At 45.4% G+C, this 18,528-nt stretch overlaps 1 protein-coding gene across 3 annotated transcripts in view; it reads right to left on the reverse strand.

The window, feature by feature from the left end:
* The window catches only part of SLIT3 (slit guidance ligand 3), a 669,050-nt gene that overhangs the window by 161,651 nt on the left and 488,871 nt on the right, over positions 1-18,528 (reverse strand). For all 3 annotated transcript variants that reach the window (XM_017849419.1, XM_017849421.1, XM_017849420.1), the window contains 2 exons: positions 15,743-15,906; positions 4,899-5,040 (listed from right to left, as the gene is read on the reverse strand). In XM_017849419.1, coding sequence (XP_017704908.1) covers positions 4,899-5,040; positions 15,743-15,906 — 306 coding nt within the window. The remainder of the gene's footprint in view (positions 1-4,898; positions 5,041-15,742; positions 15,907-18,528) is intronic.

Consider the following 18,528-nt stretch of genomic DNA (forward strand, 5'->3'; position numbering starts at 1 on the left):
CGTCTGAAGACCACAGAGCAGAGGAACATGTGGGTCTCTGGGGCTTCCCATAATCTAACCCTGCTGGAAGCCAGAGCTGGTTCAGAGAACCGACAGGGTGCAGTGAGAACGGTGCCATTGGTGGGAGCTCAGCTTCGAAGAAAATCTGCAGTGAATCATCATTTCACTGTGGGTTCTCTGGAAGAAAGCTATTTTTAGAGGAATTGGCTCTGGTATTCGGGGACACCAGCACATGCTCCTCTGAACTGCTTTGGTTTGGGAAACATCAGAGGGAGTCTGCAAGACTGCTTTGCATGAGAGAAAGGCAACTCCCTCCCCTTCCCCTAAAGCTGGGGAGTGCAAATCCCCTCCCAAGGTTAAGGCAATTTAAGAGAATAGTAGCTAAGGATTGAGAAGAGGGAGTGGAGAGCTTAACACGGTACCAAACATTCCTAAGGAGGAAGTACAAATCTGGATTATATGGGTGGCCATGGACAAGGGGTGGAATTCTCAATAAGAAAAAGAAAAAAAAAGCCACATTTGGATGTCTTTGGAATGATAAATCAGATACCTCCTATTCATCCTGGGGTGCATCCTGCTGTTTCAACTCTCTGCTCCCTTTTTTCTCATCTTCCCACCCATCTGCTGACCTGTCACATGGCAAAAGACTTTTAGGCCATCACACAGGTCCCCAGATACATGGAAGAAGCAGGATCCCCGCTCCAACCCACTCTCAAGTTCTCTCTTACATGTCACCTCTCGAACTTCCCTAACCAACCATAGAGACTTGTCACCTCTGCTTTAATTTTTCAGTTTCATTTTATCACAGAGGAGGAGGAGGCAAGCACAGCAAGAAAAGTCCTGGGCAATCCATCTGGTAGACCGTGGATGCCTGATACACAGGGGCAGTCTTATTTACATATACGAATACATTTGCATGAAGATGAGCTACTCCCAGGTTCAAGTCATAATGCAAGTGGCAAGTCTAGTTCCAGAACCTATTCTCTCAACCATAACCCTTCAAAGAACTGACCCATGTTTATGGAGGAATCTTTAGTGTAGGTAGCTCCAGCTCCTAGGATGTGGTTTCTAACTATTGTCATCATCCTAATAAAGGTCGTGGTGATAGTTGTAGTATTTGCCAGTGTGAACTAACAACAAGCATTGCTAATATAGTATATCCTATGGACCAGACACAATGCTAAGCATTTTACTATATTCATTCACCTAACTTTCTTAAGAACCAGTAAGGAGGTGCCATTAGCCTCTGTGTTTTGCAACTGAGGAAACTAAGGCTCAGAAAAGTTATCTGTCCATGGCTACAAGGCAGAGTCAAAGCTGGAATGTATGTCTGCTGGGATCCACAGTCTATACTCTTAACCTCTTGGTTGTTTGTCTCTGTTTATTTCTGGAAACACTCTAGCTAGGATGGTCATTCTCAGACTTTTGGATTTCAAAGACTAGGTGGTGACAAGACCTTTTATTTTGCCAGTTATGGCAATCTGTGGTGTGTGTACTATGCAATACACATAAAGTATACAATAATTACACATATATAACACACACAGACTACTCTGTCTTCAGTGGCTATCATTTTATAAAATAAAAGACATTTTTAAAAACAATGATAACAGAATAAGGAAGTCCAAAAACTTAAAGGATGCTCCTTTAAACTGAATATTTTGCTCAATAGAAAATATCACATTGTTCTTGTTTTCTCACTTTACCTGATATCAGGGAAAAACTCAATCATAATAGACAGGCTTTTGGCAATTACTGTTCTGGCTTGTCAAATTGCTTTTAAACTTCAATACATCCAGGTGTGAGTCCAACCTTCCAGGTATGGTCTGGCCTGCACAAAGCCCACCTCTGATGTGGTTATCTGCAATTTCTCTCTCCTGGAGAGCTGAGCTGTGTATCCATGAGGTCCAAGCTGAGAGTATAGAGATGTGAAGTGGAAGCGGGGTGGCAGGCCCAGAGCCCCTCAGTCAGGGCTGGGGTGGGTTCACTGGCTACAGCCTGGCTACCTGGACTGGACTCTTTCATCAGACTGCAGTTTTAGAACCTAGCCAAGGGACAGTCTGTGGCTGCCAAAGAGAAAACATAAAACCTGGCAGATGGAAGGAGAAAAGAATAAGATGGGGCAGGGAAGGAAAGGAACAATACATAGGAATCTGAAATGAGATGAGGGCTGGCGAGAATTCTGTCTTGAACATCCATTGCAGGAGGGCGAGAGGCCCATTGTGGTGTGGATGGTGAGGGAAGGGAAGTGAAGGTTAACTGGGTGGAGAAAGAGATGGGCGGAGGGGGGAAGAGAAGAGGGAAGACCGTGGGTAGAGCAAGGGGGAGAAGGGGAGAAATGCATCAAGGGAGGGAGAAAATGATGAAGAGGAGGCAGGGCACGGTGGCTCATGCCTGTAATCCCAGCACTTTAGGAGGCCGAGGTGGGTGGATCGCCTGAGGTCAGGAGTTCAAGACCAGCCTGGCCAACATGGTAAAACACCATCTCTACTAAAAGTACAAAAAAAATTAGCTGGGTGTGGTGGCAGGCACCTATAATCCCAGCTACTTCGGGAGGCTGAGGCAGGAGAATTGCTTGAACCCAGGAGGTGGAGGTTGCAGTGAGCCAAGATTGTGCCATTGTACTCCAGCCTGGGTGAGAAGAGCGAAACTCTGTCTCAAAAAAAAAAAAAAAAAAAGAAAAAAGAAAAAAAAAGAAAGAAAGAAAGAAAGAAAGAAAGAAAGAAAGAAAGAAAGAAAGAAAGAAAGAAAGAAAGAAAGAAAGGGAAACAGTGTAAAAAGGAAAGAGGGCAAGGATAGCAAAGAGGAGGAATGATGGAAGGAGGGAGATATTTAAAGTAAATTAGATAGTATGTTGGAAGGCCGTAGGAGGAGCAGGAGAGGTAGGTGAGGACTAAGTAGATTCTGTAGAGGGAGAGCTCTCTAAAGCTAGAGCACTGGACCACAGTGACTGAAGGAGAGGTGCATTAAAACCCTAAGGGAATGAATTGTCAGTGTTTGTGGAAAGGAAGGCGGAGGGCCGCAGAAGGCGGGGATGGCAGGAAGAAAGGACTCTTTACTGACCAGCTCCTGCCTGCCAGATGGTATAGAGGCACGGGTTGTGTCTGCTAGGGCTGGAAAATGGGACTGTAAAGGAATCAAAGAAAAGCTGGCAAAGTAGATGAAGAAAGAAGAAGTGAAGACTCCACTCCACTGGTAAGTCATGTGCTTCTTCCCATTTCAATCAAGGTAAAGCCAAAGTCTTTAACACATCCCAGGATGTGGCCCCTCCTTACCTCTCTGATCTCATCCTGTTACCATCCCTTTTGTCTACTCTACTCCAGCCACACCGGCTTTCTGGAGCATCTGGCCCATTCCAGCCTCAGGGCGTTTGCACATGCCATTCCCTCAACCTATAATACTCTTCCTCCAGATAGCCGTTTGGTTCTCTCGCTTATTTCCTGTCCTTTTCTTGTTTTATTTTTCTCCATAGAATCTACCTTCTGACATGTTATCTAACTTACTTTACGTTGCTGCTCGTTTATCCCCTCCACCACTAGAATGCAAGTGTTATACAGGCAGAAATGTGTCTGTTTTGTTTGTTCCTGTCTTTCCAAGCACAGAACAATGACAGGAAAACAGTGGGCTCACAACAGATGTTTACTGAATGAATACAAGAATGAATGAAAGAGTCAATGGCCCTCAACTGGAATGCATTAGGAACAGAAGGGCACACACAGTGAAGGGGAAGAGGAAGGGGAAGAGGAGGAGGAAAGAAGAAAGGGGGGAGATTATGACAAAGCAGAAAGGCAAGGGGAATATGTATCTTTTATTTGGGGGGATTTTACCGAATGATGTTCTCAGTAGAAGGGTTCCATATAACGATCTTTTTAATCAAGCCAACTAAAGGTGAAGGCAGAAAAATGAAAACAATAGTTGCTATTTAAAGAGTAACCTTGAGGTCAATGTTGACTGGCCCTCTACTCATTTTAGAATGAGATACTGGCCATTTTCTAATGTATGAGGGGAGAGTAGACTAGACCGAACTATGTGGACAAATACATTTTACTGGAATTTTTGACATTCATGTATACACAGAGACATATACAATCTTGTGTCGTTACCTAAAAAAGATCTAATCGAGAGGACAAAAATCACATCTGAGGTAATTAGGAGCTCAGTCCTCCTCTCTGATAATGGTAGCTAAGAAATGAGTGAATCATTTATTTACGTCCTACTACTTCCACCACTATTTTACAGAGTACCTGCCCATGTGCAGAGGACTGTATGAAGTGCTCCACAGGTAGTATTTCATTTAGTTTTCACAATGACCCATTGAGGTGTCATACCATAAGTATCACATTAATATAGGTGAGAAAACTAAAGATGAAAGAGACATTATTTTACCTGATGTCACACAGCTAGTAAACGGTATGGCCAGGATACAAATACAGTGTGACTCTAAGGCAAGGATTGGCAAACTCATTGGGACGGGCCAGAGAGAACATACTTTAGGCCTTGTGGGCCATGCAGTCTTCTGTGACAGCTGCTCAATACTGCCATACGAGACCAGCCGTAGGCAGGACACACAATTTTAGTATATGTGCTGCCGAAGCGAGCACGGCAGGACACACATAAATGGATGTGGAGGTATTCAAAAACATTTTATTTACAAAAATAAGTGGTGGGAATCCTTGGCCCCAGGCTACAGCTTGCTGATTCTGATCTTGAGTCTATGCTCTTGACCCCTAAGCTATCATAGCTGGGAAAGTGTGGAAGGACAGCAAAGAGATTCTTGAGTGTTTTTTATGGTTAGCTCCCACAGCCCCACATGCTGATGGCCTAGTGGGTGATCGGCTGGGACAGGGAGCTGAACTCGCCAGGGACAGTTGTGGGGGGTGTCAGACAGGTGCACTTACATTTCGATGATGCCCTCCGGCAAGTTGGCAGGAATCTCCGTCAAGCCCTTTCCTCGACAGTCCACGATGTTATTGCTGCACGTGCAGGGCGAAGGGCAGGAGATGGAGTTGGCATTGCAGGATGGGGGCTCCGAGTGGGGGGCTGTGGAGCCAAGGCACAACAGTCAACTTATGTCAGTGTCAGGAGCTGCCTGGGCTTCTGTGTGCTTAACCAGCATCCTAAGGGCACAGCATGACCTGACAGCCATCTGAAAAATGATCACCAGCTGACATCTCCTGTCACCTGGGAGACACAGGTGCCACAGGCTAAGTATTCAGCAAAGAGGAGAGAGTCTGACCTTGACCTCATAGTCTGAGTTGCTCCACCTGCTCTGTTACCCTGCCATCTCCATCTTTCAGAGGAAGAGGGGCCCTCAGAGTCAATCACACATGAAAATATGCTGCTAGAATCCAAAGAGCATACGATGGGACCATTTTCCCAAGGTGCATCTTGGGTTCTGACTCTTAGCTGGTGACTGGATGCTGAGTGTAAATACAGCTTTTAAACCTTTCTCTAGTGGCTGCAAGCCACAGGGCTACCAAAACCAGGTGGTAGAATTTCCCCATTTGGGGCATTGATGTTGTCGAAGTGTTAATACCCCCATCAGCAGCTACACCCGAGGCATTTCCAAATGGCTTCTATGTCTAGGGAACATGCAAATAAAACCTATCTCACCTGAAAAAAAGGTGAATAAGTTACTACATATTTTGAAGCCAGCTGTTAATTTTGTTTGAGGTGAGAATCAGTGTGAATTTCAAGCAAAGTGATAGAAAGCCAAGCAAATAGTACCCAAGGAGCTCATTTAGAAAGCCAAACGTAGATAGAGATATCCATTACTAACCCAACTCAAGATTCAAAGAGTCACCAGGAATCTAAATCACTTTCTCTGGTGGTCACATTAAATCCTCAATACAAGAAGTAAATGCAAATGTTTTAAAGACATTGTAAACATTTTCATGCTATGACTATTCCCTCAAAGTGAGGTAAGACTCTTAATCATATGGTTAGCTTTCCAAATGTGGATTTTTTGGTCCAATATAGAAGCTCAACTCCACATCCCTCCCAGGACCTCATCCCACTGCTGCTGGATGTAGCCAATGGGGGTTATTTCAGTGTCTTTCCAGATTGCCCTCTCAGGGAAAAGAGCCATGACTGAGACCAAACTTAGATGAGGTCTGCAGATTGCCTCACTGCTTGGACGTGGGGCCTCTGGCTCGGGGCTCTTAATTGTAGATTAAACACAGAACATGAAAAAAGTCTGCAGGGAAAAGTGATTTTGGTCTGGCCCCTGTTCACTGGAGAAACTGAGTCTGGGAAGCCAGAGTGGGTCTAGCTATTGGGGTTGAACCAGATGACCAGCTGAGTCTGGTGTCCTATTGGGACGCTGAGGCTTCAAACAGAGGGTCGCGCTCTCTGCGTTCAATAGTCCTCATGGCCCCAAGGGTGGATCCTCCTGTAAGGGCTCCAGTTGACATCTACAGCTTAATTTGGAATGTTCACCTTCCCACAGAGTGCTGGGCCAGTGACCAAAGATTCTTACTTCCCTTGACCTCACTTACATATACACAAAACAAAAACTGAAAAAATGGCCTCAGAATGGGGATGTTTGAGAAAATATTCTTGTCCAGGGTACATGGACCTCCAAGTTGCCAGTGCCACACAAGTGGATCTAATGGAGACCACGGAAAATGCCAGAAAGATGATGACTTACACTAAATTCCCAGCTGGAACATTCTCCTAGAGAGAGTGATGATACTGGCTTTCTTCCAAACTGGGAAAGCCTTTACACTTCTGAGAAACTGGAAACCACAGAGAGCCAACCTGTAAGAGCCTCGGCTCAGGAATAGGAGAGTGTTGTGGCTGAGAGTGTAGGCTCTGGGTCCCACTGCCTCTCTCTGATTCCTGGTTCTATCACTTCATCCTTATTTCCCTGTGCCTCAGTTTTCCCATCTGTAAAATGGGGAAAATAACAATACTTATTTCATAGCATGGTTTTGTTGTGAAGGCAAAGGTAGGTAATGCCTGAGACGTCTTTAGAAGAATATATAGCACAGGGTAAGAGCTTGGTAATGTTCGTTGTTATTATTGGGTCTGCTCTGCCGCAAATTGTCTGTAAGACCTTTGGCAAATCACAGTACCTCTCTCTGAGCTTTTTTTGGTACCATGTCAGTGAACAAGGAGTTTGGATTGCATGATTACTGAAGTTCTTTCTGGGAAGGAGTGAAAATACCTAACATCTTTACCTCCTCTGCTCCACCTCTCTTTGCAGACAGCAAAGGGAATTCTACAGTGTGAAAGGCTCCCATCCCATCACCCACATCAAAGGGAGGTTGGGAGCGGTTGGCCTCAGATGTCAGGGTGTTTGAAGTACAGATGGCGTTCCCTAAAGAAAACTGCCAAACCTGGCCTTCCATATCAAGAGAAGAGCACACCTGACAAAGCCAGGGAGAAGCCCCACACTTGGGACACCTTCCTGTTTGGAAATGTCAGGAATGGGAGTCTGAACTCTTGCATTTTCCATCTGTTCAGGCGGAGGGACTGGATGGCCCTCCCTCTTCTGATCTGTGAAAATGTTACTTGAATGGGGTGTGTGGGAAAAGGGGAAAGAAAGATGCCGTATCCAAGGGCTTATAACGGCGGTGGAAGTTCTAACACGGAATTCTTCCAAAGGTACCCCTTTCTGACTTCCGTTCTGAAATGAATTCTGTTTTAGACCAGACCCAGGGCACAGCCTTGAGTCCCTCTGGGAACTCGCTGGGTCTTCCCGCAGGGTGACTCCCATTCTGTTTGACTGTGTGTGCTACATTTCAAGGGATGCTGTCAAGGCAAAAAAAAGTCTTTGAAAAAGATTCCTTAACCAGGTCACTAACAACACCTTTAATTACGCAGAGAGAAACAATGGTAATTATAGCCTCTGATAGCACCCTGGGCTGGCAGCTCACCAGCCAGGCATTCACACATGGTGAGGACAGTTACCTTCCTATTTCAACAGAACACTTCTGGCTTACAATGAGGTTGAAAGATGGCTTCGTTTTCCCTAGCAACATTCTCCTGTGATCAGTGTCAATGGACCAAGCCCATTCCCTGTGGGCCACGGAGAACTAGATGGCAGAAGTCCCTCCACTTTGCTCCCTGTCTGGACTGAGATTGGAATGTAAATTCCATAATGGCAGTGTTTTTTTCAGTCTTAATCACTGGTGTACTCTCAGTGCCTAAAACAGAGCTCCACACAAAACACGGACCCAGAAGCATACGTTGGCTAAATGAGAAGATGAGTACATGAAGGACACCAGCCCAGAAGCCTGGCAGATGTGGAGGGGCTAAATGTCACAAAGCTACAGAGGTGAGCCTTCCTTCTGGAAGGGCCCTGAGGGAAGCTCCCTGAGTTCTGAGTACCTGGGCTTTGGTAGGTAGGATGAGCTGTAGAATGGGGAGGTGGAGTGGCTGTGGGAGATGGGAATCTGTCTGCAGCTGTCCTCTTTCCACCACAGCTTTCCATGCTGGCAAAATCACTTGTCCAAGATACCTGGGGCCCCTCTGAGCCCATCTCACCTGCACAAGCCAGGGTGTCCTAGGCACTCTACTGAGCTCTGTCAACAAACCCAGCCCTTACTGTCCACACATGTTGGGGAAGTTAGAGGCAGTGGATTTCCAAGGAGGACAAAGTAAGGAAACACCTACCATTTTACCCAGCAAATTATGTGACTGTAAGCTGGGAAACAGAGGGGAATGGGAATAGCAATTTTATATTGGGATAGAAGGAATCACTCTCTATATCTCTGATGAAAGGGGAACATCTGTCTGCATGCACATGTGTATTCGTCTTGTACAGCATGCTCTTATGGTGGTCTCATGACCCACACTGTCCTTGAACGAGCCTATCTACTGGCCTTAACTCAGAGCACAGTGATGCACTAGGCTATAGAACCCGTGTTATAAGATGTTTTGCTTAGGAGCATGTGGACTTGCTCTTCGTGTCTTCATTTTTAAATAAGCGTCCACGCTATCTGTTCTTGGAGCTCTTTCAGTGGCACCAAAATGCTGCTCTGCTGAGGTGGATTTCTTCTCCAGAAAAGGGGGATGGGGATGCGGCTGAAGTACATGTCTCCCCTCTGGGAGGTCTTGGTCACCACTTTGGCTCTGGGCTCTCCATCTGAAGCCAAAGCTGTCTCTGTGCCAAACAGGGCAGGGCAGAAACTACAATTCCTAACCTTCAGATGTCTTTAAGGCCCCCTGGACCACGGCCTGATGACTTCAAGCGGGACAGAGCAGAGCCTGGGAGAGTGGAGGCCCCTCCCAGCTCCTCAGTGATCATTAGCGGCGCTGCCTCCGGTCCAGGGGACACTCAAGTGAGTGAGAGGGGAGGGATGCGTCTCCAGCCCAACCTCTCACAGGGCAAGTCCCTGCGGCCGCTCGCGTGGGTATTGTGCCTGGTATCCCATCTCTGCTGCTTGTATAACTGCTCCTGAAGTTATCAGAGGGAAGAAAGACTGAGCCATAACCAGGGACCTGGCTCCTGCCCAGCCACTTTGTTCTCCCAATTGGTAAGATGGGGATGATGATCACGCTGAAAGCAAAAGGCCCTAACTTGTCTGCTGAGATGAGTGGGAAAAAGACCACCGAATTTCAGACTTAGACGGGCCCATAGAGATGGCAAGGAAAGAGAAGCCCTGAGAGAGGAGGGGACTTGCCCAAGGACACAGTGGGGGCCAAACTGAGAGTAGCCATCAGTCTCATAATAGCAACTAACATGTATTCAATGTGTACTATGTGCCAGACACTGCCTTGAGTGCTCTGTATATATTATCTTACTTGATCCTCATAAAACCCATGATTTAGGTTCCATTCTTTTTTTCCCCCTTAGCATGACATGAGGAACCTGAATAGGGAGGTTAAGCAAACTGCCCAAGATCATAAAGCTAGCGAACAACAATGTTTTAATGTTTAGCCCTGTGCTCTTCTTTCTCTGCCAAAAGGAACCCCAAATTCCTCTACTTATTGCCATGAAATTGAAAACCATCAGAGTCTTGGAATCTCAAGAGGTAGGAAGAGCAGGCTCAGGGACTGAGACACAGACTGTGTAAGCTACCCTAGAGATGATCAAACACTCTTGTGTTAGAGCTGTGTTTATTTCTATCTTTAAAAAAACCTCATCCACAACGAGCTATCACCCCATCCCAGTTAGAATGGCTATTACCAAAAAGACAAAAAATAACAAATGCTGGCACCAATATGGAGAAAGGGGAACTCTTATACACTGTTGGTAAAAATGTAAATTAGGACAGCTACAGTGGAAAACAGTATGCAGGTTCCTCATAAAAATCGAAACAGAAGTACCATATTCAACGATTCAACTACTGGGTACACACCCAAGGGAAATGAAATCATTGTGTTGGTGAGGTATCTGCACTCCCATGTTCATTGCAGCATTAGTCACAGTAACCAAGACATGGGATCAACCTAAGTGTCCATCAGTGAATGAATGGATGAAGATAATGTGCTGTATATACACAGTGGAATACTATTCAGCCACAAAATATCCTGTCATTTGTAGCAACATGGATGAAACTGGAGGACGTTAGGTCAGGTGAAATAAGCCAGACACAAGACAAAATACCACATGATCTAAGTTATATGTGGAATCCAAAAAAGTTGATCTCATAGAAGTAGAAAGTAGAATGGTGCTTACCAGGGCCTGGGGAGGGTATTCCGGAGGAGGACATAGGGAGAGACTGATCCACAGGCACAAAGTTACGGTTCAAGAGAAGGACCAAGTTGTGGTGTTCTAGTGCCCAGTAGGGTGACTACAGTTAACAATATTGTGTCGTATATTTCAAAATAACTAGAAGAGAGCATTTTGAATATTCCCACCACAAACGTATGAGGTGACAGACATGCTAAATCCTCTGATTTGATTTTTACGTAATATATACATCTATTGAAACATCACACTGTACACTATCAGCATGTTCGATTATTGTGTGTCGATTCAAAACAAAATTTAAAAAATTACAGAATATTTGAAAGTCCAAACAACAACAAAAAACCTCACTTGGTAAAAGTGCAGAGTCGAAAGCTCCAATGGCCTTGTGAGCATGTGGAAATAAATTAATTCCAGTATTCAAATTAAGCATCCTTACTGGCCTCTGGCCTTTCAAAAGCCAACAACAGACTGCGATGACAATGGGACTCGAGCAATTATGATGAGAATATAAATGAACGTGATTTAAATACCAGAGGCATGATAATTTTGGGAATGGCCAAATAAACCTAATAATCTCATTCCTGCAATGTCCAATTATGGTGTTTTAATTAAAACCTCCTAAGGAGATGGGTGGCTGGTCATGGCTTACCTTAATTATCTTTGTACTTAGTAACTGGTCCCAAATTTTAAAAAAAAGATGACAAAAAGGGAAAGTTTCTTGTTTCTAGAGAGATAAGCATATTTCATTTTTAATAATAAATGAAGTGCTTATTGAGAGGCTATTAGGTTCGAGCTTTGTTCTAGGCATTTGGGGCACCTGAAAAAGTATACGACGTGGCCCCTCATTACTAGAAGACAAGATTAATGTCTGTAGAAGAGGATATCTCACATTTAAGGCCAAGGGCAGGTAAGTGTGAAACAGATGGACAAACCAATGGGTTCAAAGACATTCAAAGCAAAGAGATAACTGATTCAGGAGGTCAACTAATAACCCTGAATTACAAATTATGACTGGTAGAAACCCTTCCAGATTAAGGTACCAGAAAATTAACACGTGGAAGATAAATCCTACAATTTAAATCCTCAAATAAACCCTTTAGATAAGGATGAAAAAAAAAAAAACCCCAACAAATTGCAACTCATGTAACATGAATTTCTTCTCTGGTCTATGATCACGAACTTTGATAAAGTTCTGGTCTGGTTCAGGTCACAAGCAACCAGACACTTCTAGACGTAGGACCCTGACCTTCCTCTTGAAACAAGAAAAGTTCACAGAAATCCTTTCAGCAGAGGCTGAAGGGAGCCAAGTAGTCAAGTTGTATAACATAGGGAAAAAAATTAATAAAAAAGTAAAGATCTATTTCCCCACCCTTGTGAAAAATTCCCAATAGTCTCCCCAGAGGAAGAAAATAAATGCCTTCAACTGGAAAGGTACAAGTGACAGAGGAGATGAATTTTGCCAAAGTGCACTGCTAGCAAATTTCTGGGTTAGCTGAAGTGATAAGGAGCCCATATCCAGGGCTTCTGGGGAGAAGAAGCTGGGCTCCAGACAGCTGGATTTAATTCAAAGGGAGATATCAGGGACTTGGGCAGGCAGAGCCCTCACAGGCTAAACGAGATAAAGCTCTTTCCTGTCTCTGGAGCCATGTGTTTGGTGAAATTTTCGATACCATTTAAAGGCTCAGGGAGCTTTTCTTATGCTGCTTGGATGGGGACTGCTGGTGATGAAGCTATGCCCAGGGATGGCTTAATTGGTACCCTGATGCCTCTTTTCCTCCTGAGTGGATGACCTCTATTTTGTAAGAGAAGTTCCTGTCTTCAGTTCTTGACTGAATTTCTCCTCCTGTGGTTTAACAGGTGAATAGCTTGAATGAGGGGCATTTGGGGTTTTTGCAGTTAAAAACCACCACAGGGCCGAGTGCGGTGGCTCATGCCTATAATCCCAGGACTTTGGGAGGGTGAGGCAGGTGGATCACCTGAGGTCAGGGGTTCGAGAGCAGCCTGGCCAATATGGTGAAACCCCATCTCCACTAAAAATCCAAAAAACTAGCTGGGCATGGTGGCAGGTGCCTAGCATCCAGCTACTCAAGAGGCTGAGGCAGGAGAATCACTTGAACCCGGGAGGCGGAGGTTGCAGTGAGTCAAAATACTGCCATTGCACACCAGCCTGGGTAACATGAACGAAACTGTCTCAAACAAATAAACAAACGAACAACCCACCACAGACAGGTCCATACAAAACAGTGTCCTTCAGGTGCCTTGTAGGGCTCAGGCATTGGGGCAGGACTGGCACTGTTGGTGGTGGCGTGTGGAGTGTGGTCAGTCCTTGAAGATAGCTCTTCTCCTTAATGTCCTTCTCTAGGGCCTCAAAGACTGACCACTTGTGTTTTAACTGCACACTCACAGACTGAACCTTCCTCCACATTGCTTCCTCTCAAGGTTTTGTCATTGTCTCACCAAGTGCATTTAACAATTTTTGAAAACGTATTAGGTTGGTGCAAAAGGTGCAAAAGTATTTGCAGTTTTTGCCAAAGTAATGGCAAAACTGCAATTATTTTTGCACCCACATAATGGCAGAAGTTTTCGGAGGGCATGTTCCACATTCACCTGACTCTTGATAGTGGGACTTCAATCTTCATGGATGTTCAATGCACTAGAGCCCCCAGACCTTTGTATCTGACCTTGACCTTTTCAGAGAGTGACTCCTCACAGCATTCTAGTTTGTAACCCACGGGAGCCTGCTAAGGCACTTAAAAGAATCCCTCACGCTTAGGGGTCTCCATATGTCCCTGCCCTTAATTCATACTACAGGTGAGAGGGTGGAGGTTAACAGCATAGTCATGTCTGGAGCCTTTGGACTACACTCTCATGTTCTCAAAAGACACCTGGCTTCATACTAAGAAGCTCCAGGGACCATCACAAGCAATGGGATTAACTGCTATAAACAGAAGTGGATAAAGGTGCTCCCACGTAACTATGAACCTGTCTGCTGGACCTAGCCTTTCCAAAGGAGAGAGAGTGAGGCATTCAGATTTCCTGGACTTTGGAGGGTCAGCCTTTCTCCCACGGTTTTGGATCCTGACTGCTGCTAGGTGAGCAATGTCTTGCCGCACCTTTGACGGGAAGGTGCTCTCTGACAAAGCGGCGTGCGTGGTCATATACTACATTAAACCTGGCACTCACCTGTAATGATGTGTTTTATCATTCTAATTGGTTTTTCTCACTACCTCTTGGATGACTCCTGCACTGTATAATTATTTCTTTCACTTATGCCGATATTGTACCCTTTGCCGAATAATTACTGTAATTATAGTCGCTATATTTGAATTTGGTGACTGCGTGATAAATGGTTTCATTATATGTGTTTGATGGGAAGTGATTTCTAAGTGGGCATCTATAGGAAGTTATTGAGGTGCTGCTTGAGACATGTTAAAATATTTTCAGATAATAAATAACATGATAAAATAACAACAGGACAGGGGAAGTGGCAGAGAATGAGATGAACTTGAATTCAAGGAAAATTCTTGTGAATCGCAAGTGTGATCTAACAGCAGAAGAGGCCAGACAGTTTGTACTTCTGGCCATACTGGAGTCCAGCAGCCCATGCTAAGGCCCAGTAAACCCTTAGTACTGAAGGTGGGCACCAGTTTAGAAAGCTGAGAGAAATGCAGAGCCCACAGTGGTTAAGCTCCCTGGGGTCCTTGTTCCCTCTTGCATGCTAACTACTCAGGCTCAGCCTTTAGAGGACACTGGGCCCCAATTCCAGGACTGGCTTCCTGGAAATCAAAATACCTCTTTGGGAAATTTCTCAACTGAATGCTTTCTGTCTGTCTGTTTGTTTGTTTGTTTGTTTGTTTGTTTGTTTTTAAGGAAGTCAAGGAATTAGCTCTACTTATTTACCACAGAAAAGGAAGAGTTGGTGAGAATGGAAGGTGTCAATGCAAAGTAAAACAAGTAAAATTTGGGACCCTGGTTTTATGTATTTATTTATTTTTTATTTTTGAGACAGAGTTTCACTCTTGTGGCCCAGGCTGGAGTACAGTGGCATGATCTTGGCTCACTGCAGCCACTACCTCCCCGGTTCAAACAATTCTCCTGCCTCAGCCTCCCGAGTAGCAGGGATTAAAGGTGTCCACCACCATGCGCAGCTAATTTTTGTATTTTTAGTAGAGACGGGGTTTCACCATGTTGGTCAAGCCGGTCTTGAACTCCTGACCTCAGGTGATCCACCGGCTTTGGCCTCCCAAAGTGCTGGGATTACAGGCATGAGCCACCGCACCCAGCCAGGACTCTGTTTTAAAGCTACATCCCCTGGGAAGATTTTCCTGGGTTACTCAGTCACCTTCCATCCCCAGAGATCTGAGCTGCCTTCAGCTCTGTGTCTGCACCATTCTGTTTTCTGTGCTCCACAGGCAATCTGTGCTTCTGTTACATTTCCATTACCCACAGATCAAACTCTTATGTTTGCTCAGCACATTTTGTGGGCCCACTAAACTAGAATAATTAAGCTCCACTTATTTAGCTTTTACCAAGGGCTGTGTATTATGCTAAGTGCTTTATATGCATTATTTCACTTAATTCTCCCACCTGTTCTTTGAGTTATGAACTATTATTATTTCCATATTGTGGATGAGCAGTAACTTGCCAAAGTCACACACCACTAAGGGACAGAGCTGAGATTTCCAGCCAAGCAGCTGACTCCAGAGCCTGCATTATCTTGTCTTCCAATTTCTATGAGCAATGGGACGAAAGGAACGTGTTTAGCAGATGCTAGAACACCTCCGTTATACCTGTTTCCATTTTATGTGTGGCTCAACAAATGTTCGATTTCTTAGTATCAATGGACTAGGGGGCGGAAAAAGCAGTTCATGAATTCTTTTAGCATTTCCCTTTACCAGATGACAAGAGTTTCTATTTTAAAACCCTTTGAGGCACATTACAGCTTTTTAAGTGACTACAGAGTACTGAGGATGACCTATGGGGTTCCTTCCACACCGAGCTCTGGGCTAGGGTATGTGTTCGAGGTCAGGGTGAGGTTGGGGGAGCTCACAAGTGGGTGGGTCATAGCACAGGAGGGGAGAGCAGGTAAGGCATCCTCACCTGGACACACGTACTCCTTCTTCTGCACATCTGCCACGTTGAAGCCCCTCAAATGCACAGGAGCCATGCAGAGCGTGAACTGGCCAACTGTCCGTCGTTGTCGCAGCCAATCCGAGAGCCAGGCCAGGTGGCAGTCGCAGTACAGGTGGTTGGAGTGGAGGCGCCTGGGAGAGGGCGGGACAGAGGGAAGGGATGATCACAGAGTGAAGTGTGGAGGCTGCCACTGGTCAGACAGAGTGGCCAAAACCCCTGCTGCCCCTTTCTCCAGTGTGAAAATCCCCAGGAGCCCAGGGAAGCACTTCCCTCTGCACTACCAAAAACATGGGAGCCCCAATCCTTTTACTGCCAGGTCACATCCAAAGGATGCCTCCAGGGTTCTGAGCAATGCCCATTTCTTAATAGCAAGTCCATCCTCTTTTCTTTTCCCTCAAGCAAGCCTCAGCACATAAGAGAAGGGGAGTGACATTATCATAGAGGCATCCTGATTCGAGTCAAACTTACAAAAGGCTGATATATTTGTAAATTTCAGCACTTTAGCCAGCATGAATGACAGGTTGCTTGAAACGGGCTTCTCAATCTCAATGCCCCCACCTCCAGTCTCATGTAGCTGAGAGATGCTGTTGCCTTCACCTGAGTTGTTCTTCATTCCCCCACTAAGTGTCCTTTAATAAACCCACTGCGTGAAATGCTTGTGGGCTTAAAACCAGTACCACTTTGTATGCACTAGCTGGAGTGAGCAGGCTGCAGACAGAAGGGACATTTCTGGAGGATGTACCTTATTTCCACCCTCCCACTTAAATAAGGTGTTGTCTGTACCAGACTCTTGCGATCCATAGCCACCTCTCCACAGTGTCCTTGCTTTCCTTCCCGTGTTCAATTCTGTCTGGTGTATTTGCTATTCTGACTGATTCAGGTATGGCTGAAAATATTTTCTACCCAGTTCTAGGATGCTTAGGCTTTCCCCCTCTGGTAGCTGTGGTTCTGGATGAATTTCTTGCTCCTGAGTAGATAAGAATCCCTGGAGGGATCTGTGTGTTTCACTTCTGAGGGGAATCCCATTGGGTTAAGTGACTTGAACTTCCTTTCCACTACCAGGGAGACAAACTAAGGATATCCAGGGGCTTCTAAAGGTTCTTCCCCAAGGCCTCTCTATCAGGGGTTTCCCACTTTCATGTTCCCTACAACTCTAGGTCATTAGAAGCTGGTAGTGGGTAAGTTTTCATCACATCAGCTTATCATGTACTTGGATTTCGGACGCACATTTTAAATGCCTAAATCCTGGACATGCTAATGAGCTAGCAGGATCTAAAGACTTTCAAGTAGTCTGGGTCAAGCCAGTTATTACTGAGTGTCAGCCCTGTGGAGAGGCTCAGGCCCCCTCCACGCCTGGAATAGAGACAGCTGAAGGGCTCTTGACCACGCTCCACTTAGTGTAAGGCCAACATTGCCAAACATTGGCCAAGTGCAGCTACCTCCTGCTGGATGCCAGCAGGGCCTTCCCGCTACTGCATGGGCAAAAGCCTCCCATAGGCCTGGGCCACTGGGGCCTTGGTTGCCACAGGGGGCTCTAGATCCCATCATATCAGACAGATTAAATGAACCTATATCCCATATAAAATGTAATTTTTTTCTGCTAACAATTTTGAAAAAGACTTTTATGATTTTGTTTCAAAAATAATTAATCTGGATGTAATTTTCTTTTTGCCTTTCCCAGTGGGCTGCACACACTTTCACAGGCTCCTGGGCCCGAGATACAGTGAGCACAATGGGTCCCACGCAGTTCTCCCCTTTGAATTTGAAAGCTTAGAGTTCCTAAGCTGAAGCAAGCACTGCTTGCTCTTAGCCTGGACTCTGGAAAGAAGTGAGACCGGCAGGAAGGGGTTGGTGAACCAGAATCCTAAGCTGGTGGGAAGGACCTCAGTTTTAGGAGGGAAAGCAAAACCTCTGTCTATTCATTAAGCATTAACCACTTTGTGCCAAAAACAGAGAGGAGGCTTGGCAGTGGACTTTCAGCTGATTACAATTTCTTAAAAGTAGGAAGGAAGAAAAGGAGGGGGTTCCATGACCAGTATGCCCTCACCAGGTATAAATGTTGCCCAAGGAACACGGCAACAGTAGGTCTGTCTGGGACAAAGCAGAGCACAGGGCAGGCTGCAGTGGCATGCGCAGGCTGAGGTGCCGTTCTTTTGTGTGCCAGGAGAAGCAGAACCTTTTAATGAGCGTTTGGCTTTTATTTGGAAAGGTGGTTGCCCTCTGGTGCAGTGAGGCGTGGAAGCTGAGGCAACAGGGACTCTCTATGAGCCAAGGAGCATGGGTGCATGCGGCGGATCACAGATCAATGCAAACAAATTCCCGTCGGTTCCGATCAAGGGTAAGAGATCAATGGAACAACAAAAGTGACGTTTAGGTAAGTCAGATCCTTACTGAGCTGATTAATTTATGGGATAATAAAAATGTCAGAGGCTTCCCTTTTGGAAGATTCTATTAGGTTGATCCTTTCTCAATCCTGGCTGGCTGGCCCCAAGCTCTCTCTCTTCTTAATCTTGCTACAGATAGTTCCAATCCCTTTGTCCGTCTTCATAGAAATTTTTCTCCTCCCGAGAGCACCAGAGAAGAGGTGACCCAAACTGAATTGGAGCCATCAGAGGGCTCTCGTCAAAAGCCCAGGGCAATGGAGCCCAGGGTGGTGGACAGACTCTGTTCCCTCTTCTTGGAATTGTATCCACCAGAAACGCTAAAAGAGTCAAGCTGGGTGGATTCTTGCCTTTCACAACATGTTTGGGAGA

Source organism: Rhinopithecus bieti, unplaced genomic scaffold (assembly GCF_001698545.2).
Source record: "Rhinopithecus bieti isolate Rb0 unplaced genomic scaffold, ASM169854v2 scaffold_30732, whole genome shotgun sequence".
Taxonomy (NCBI): domain Eukaryota; kingdom Metazoa; phylum Chordata; class Mammalia; order Primates; family Cercopithecidae; genus Rhinopithecus; species Rhinopithecus bieti.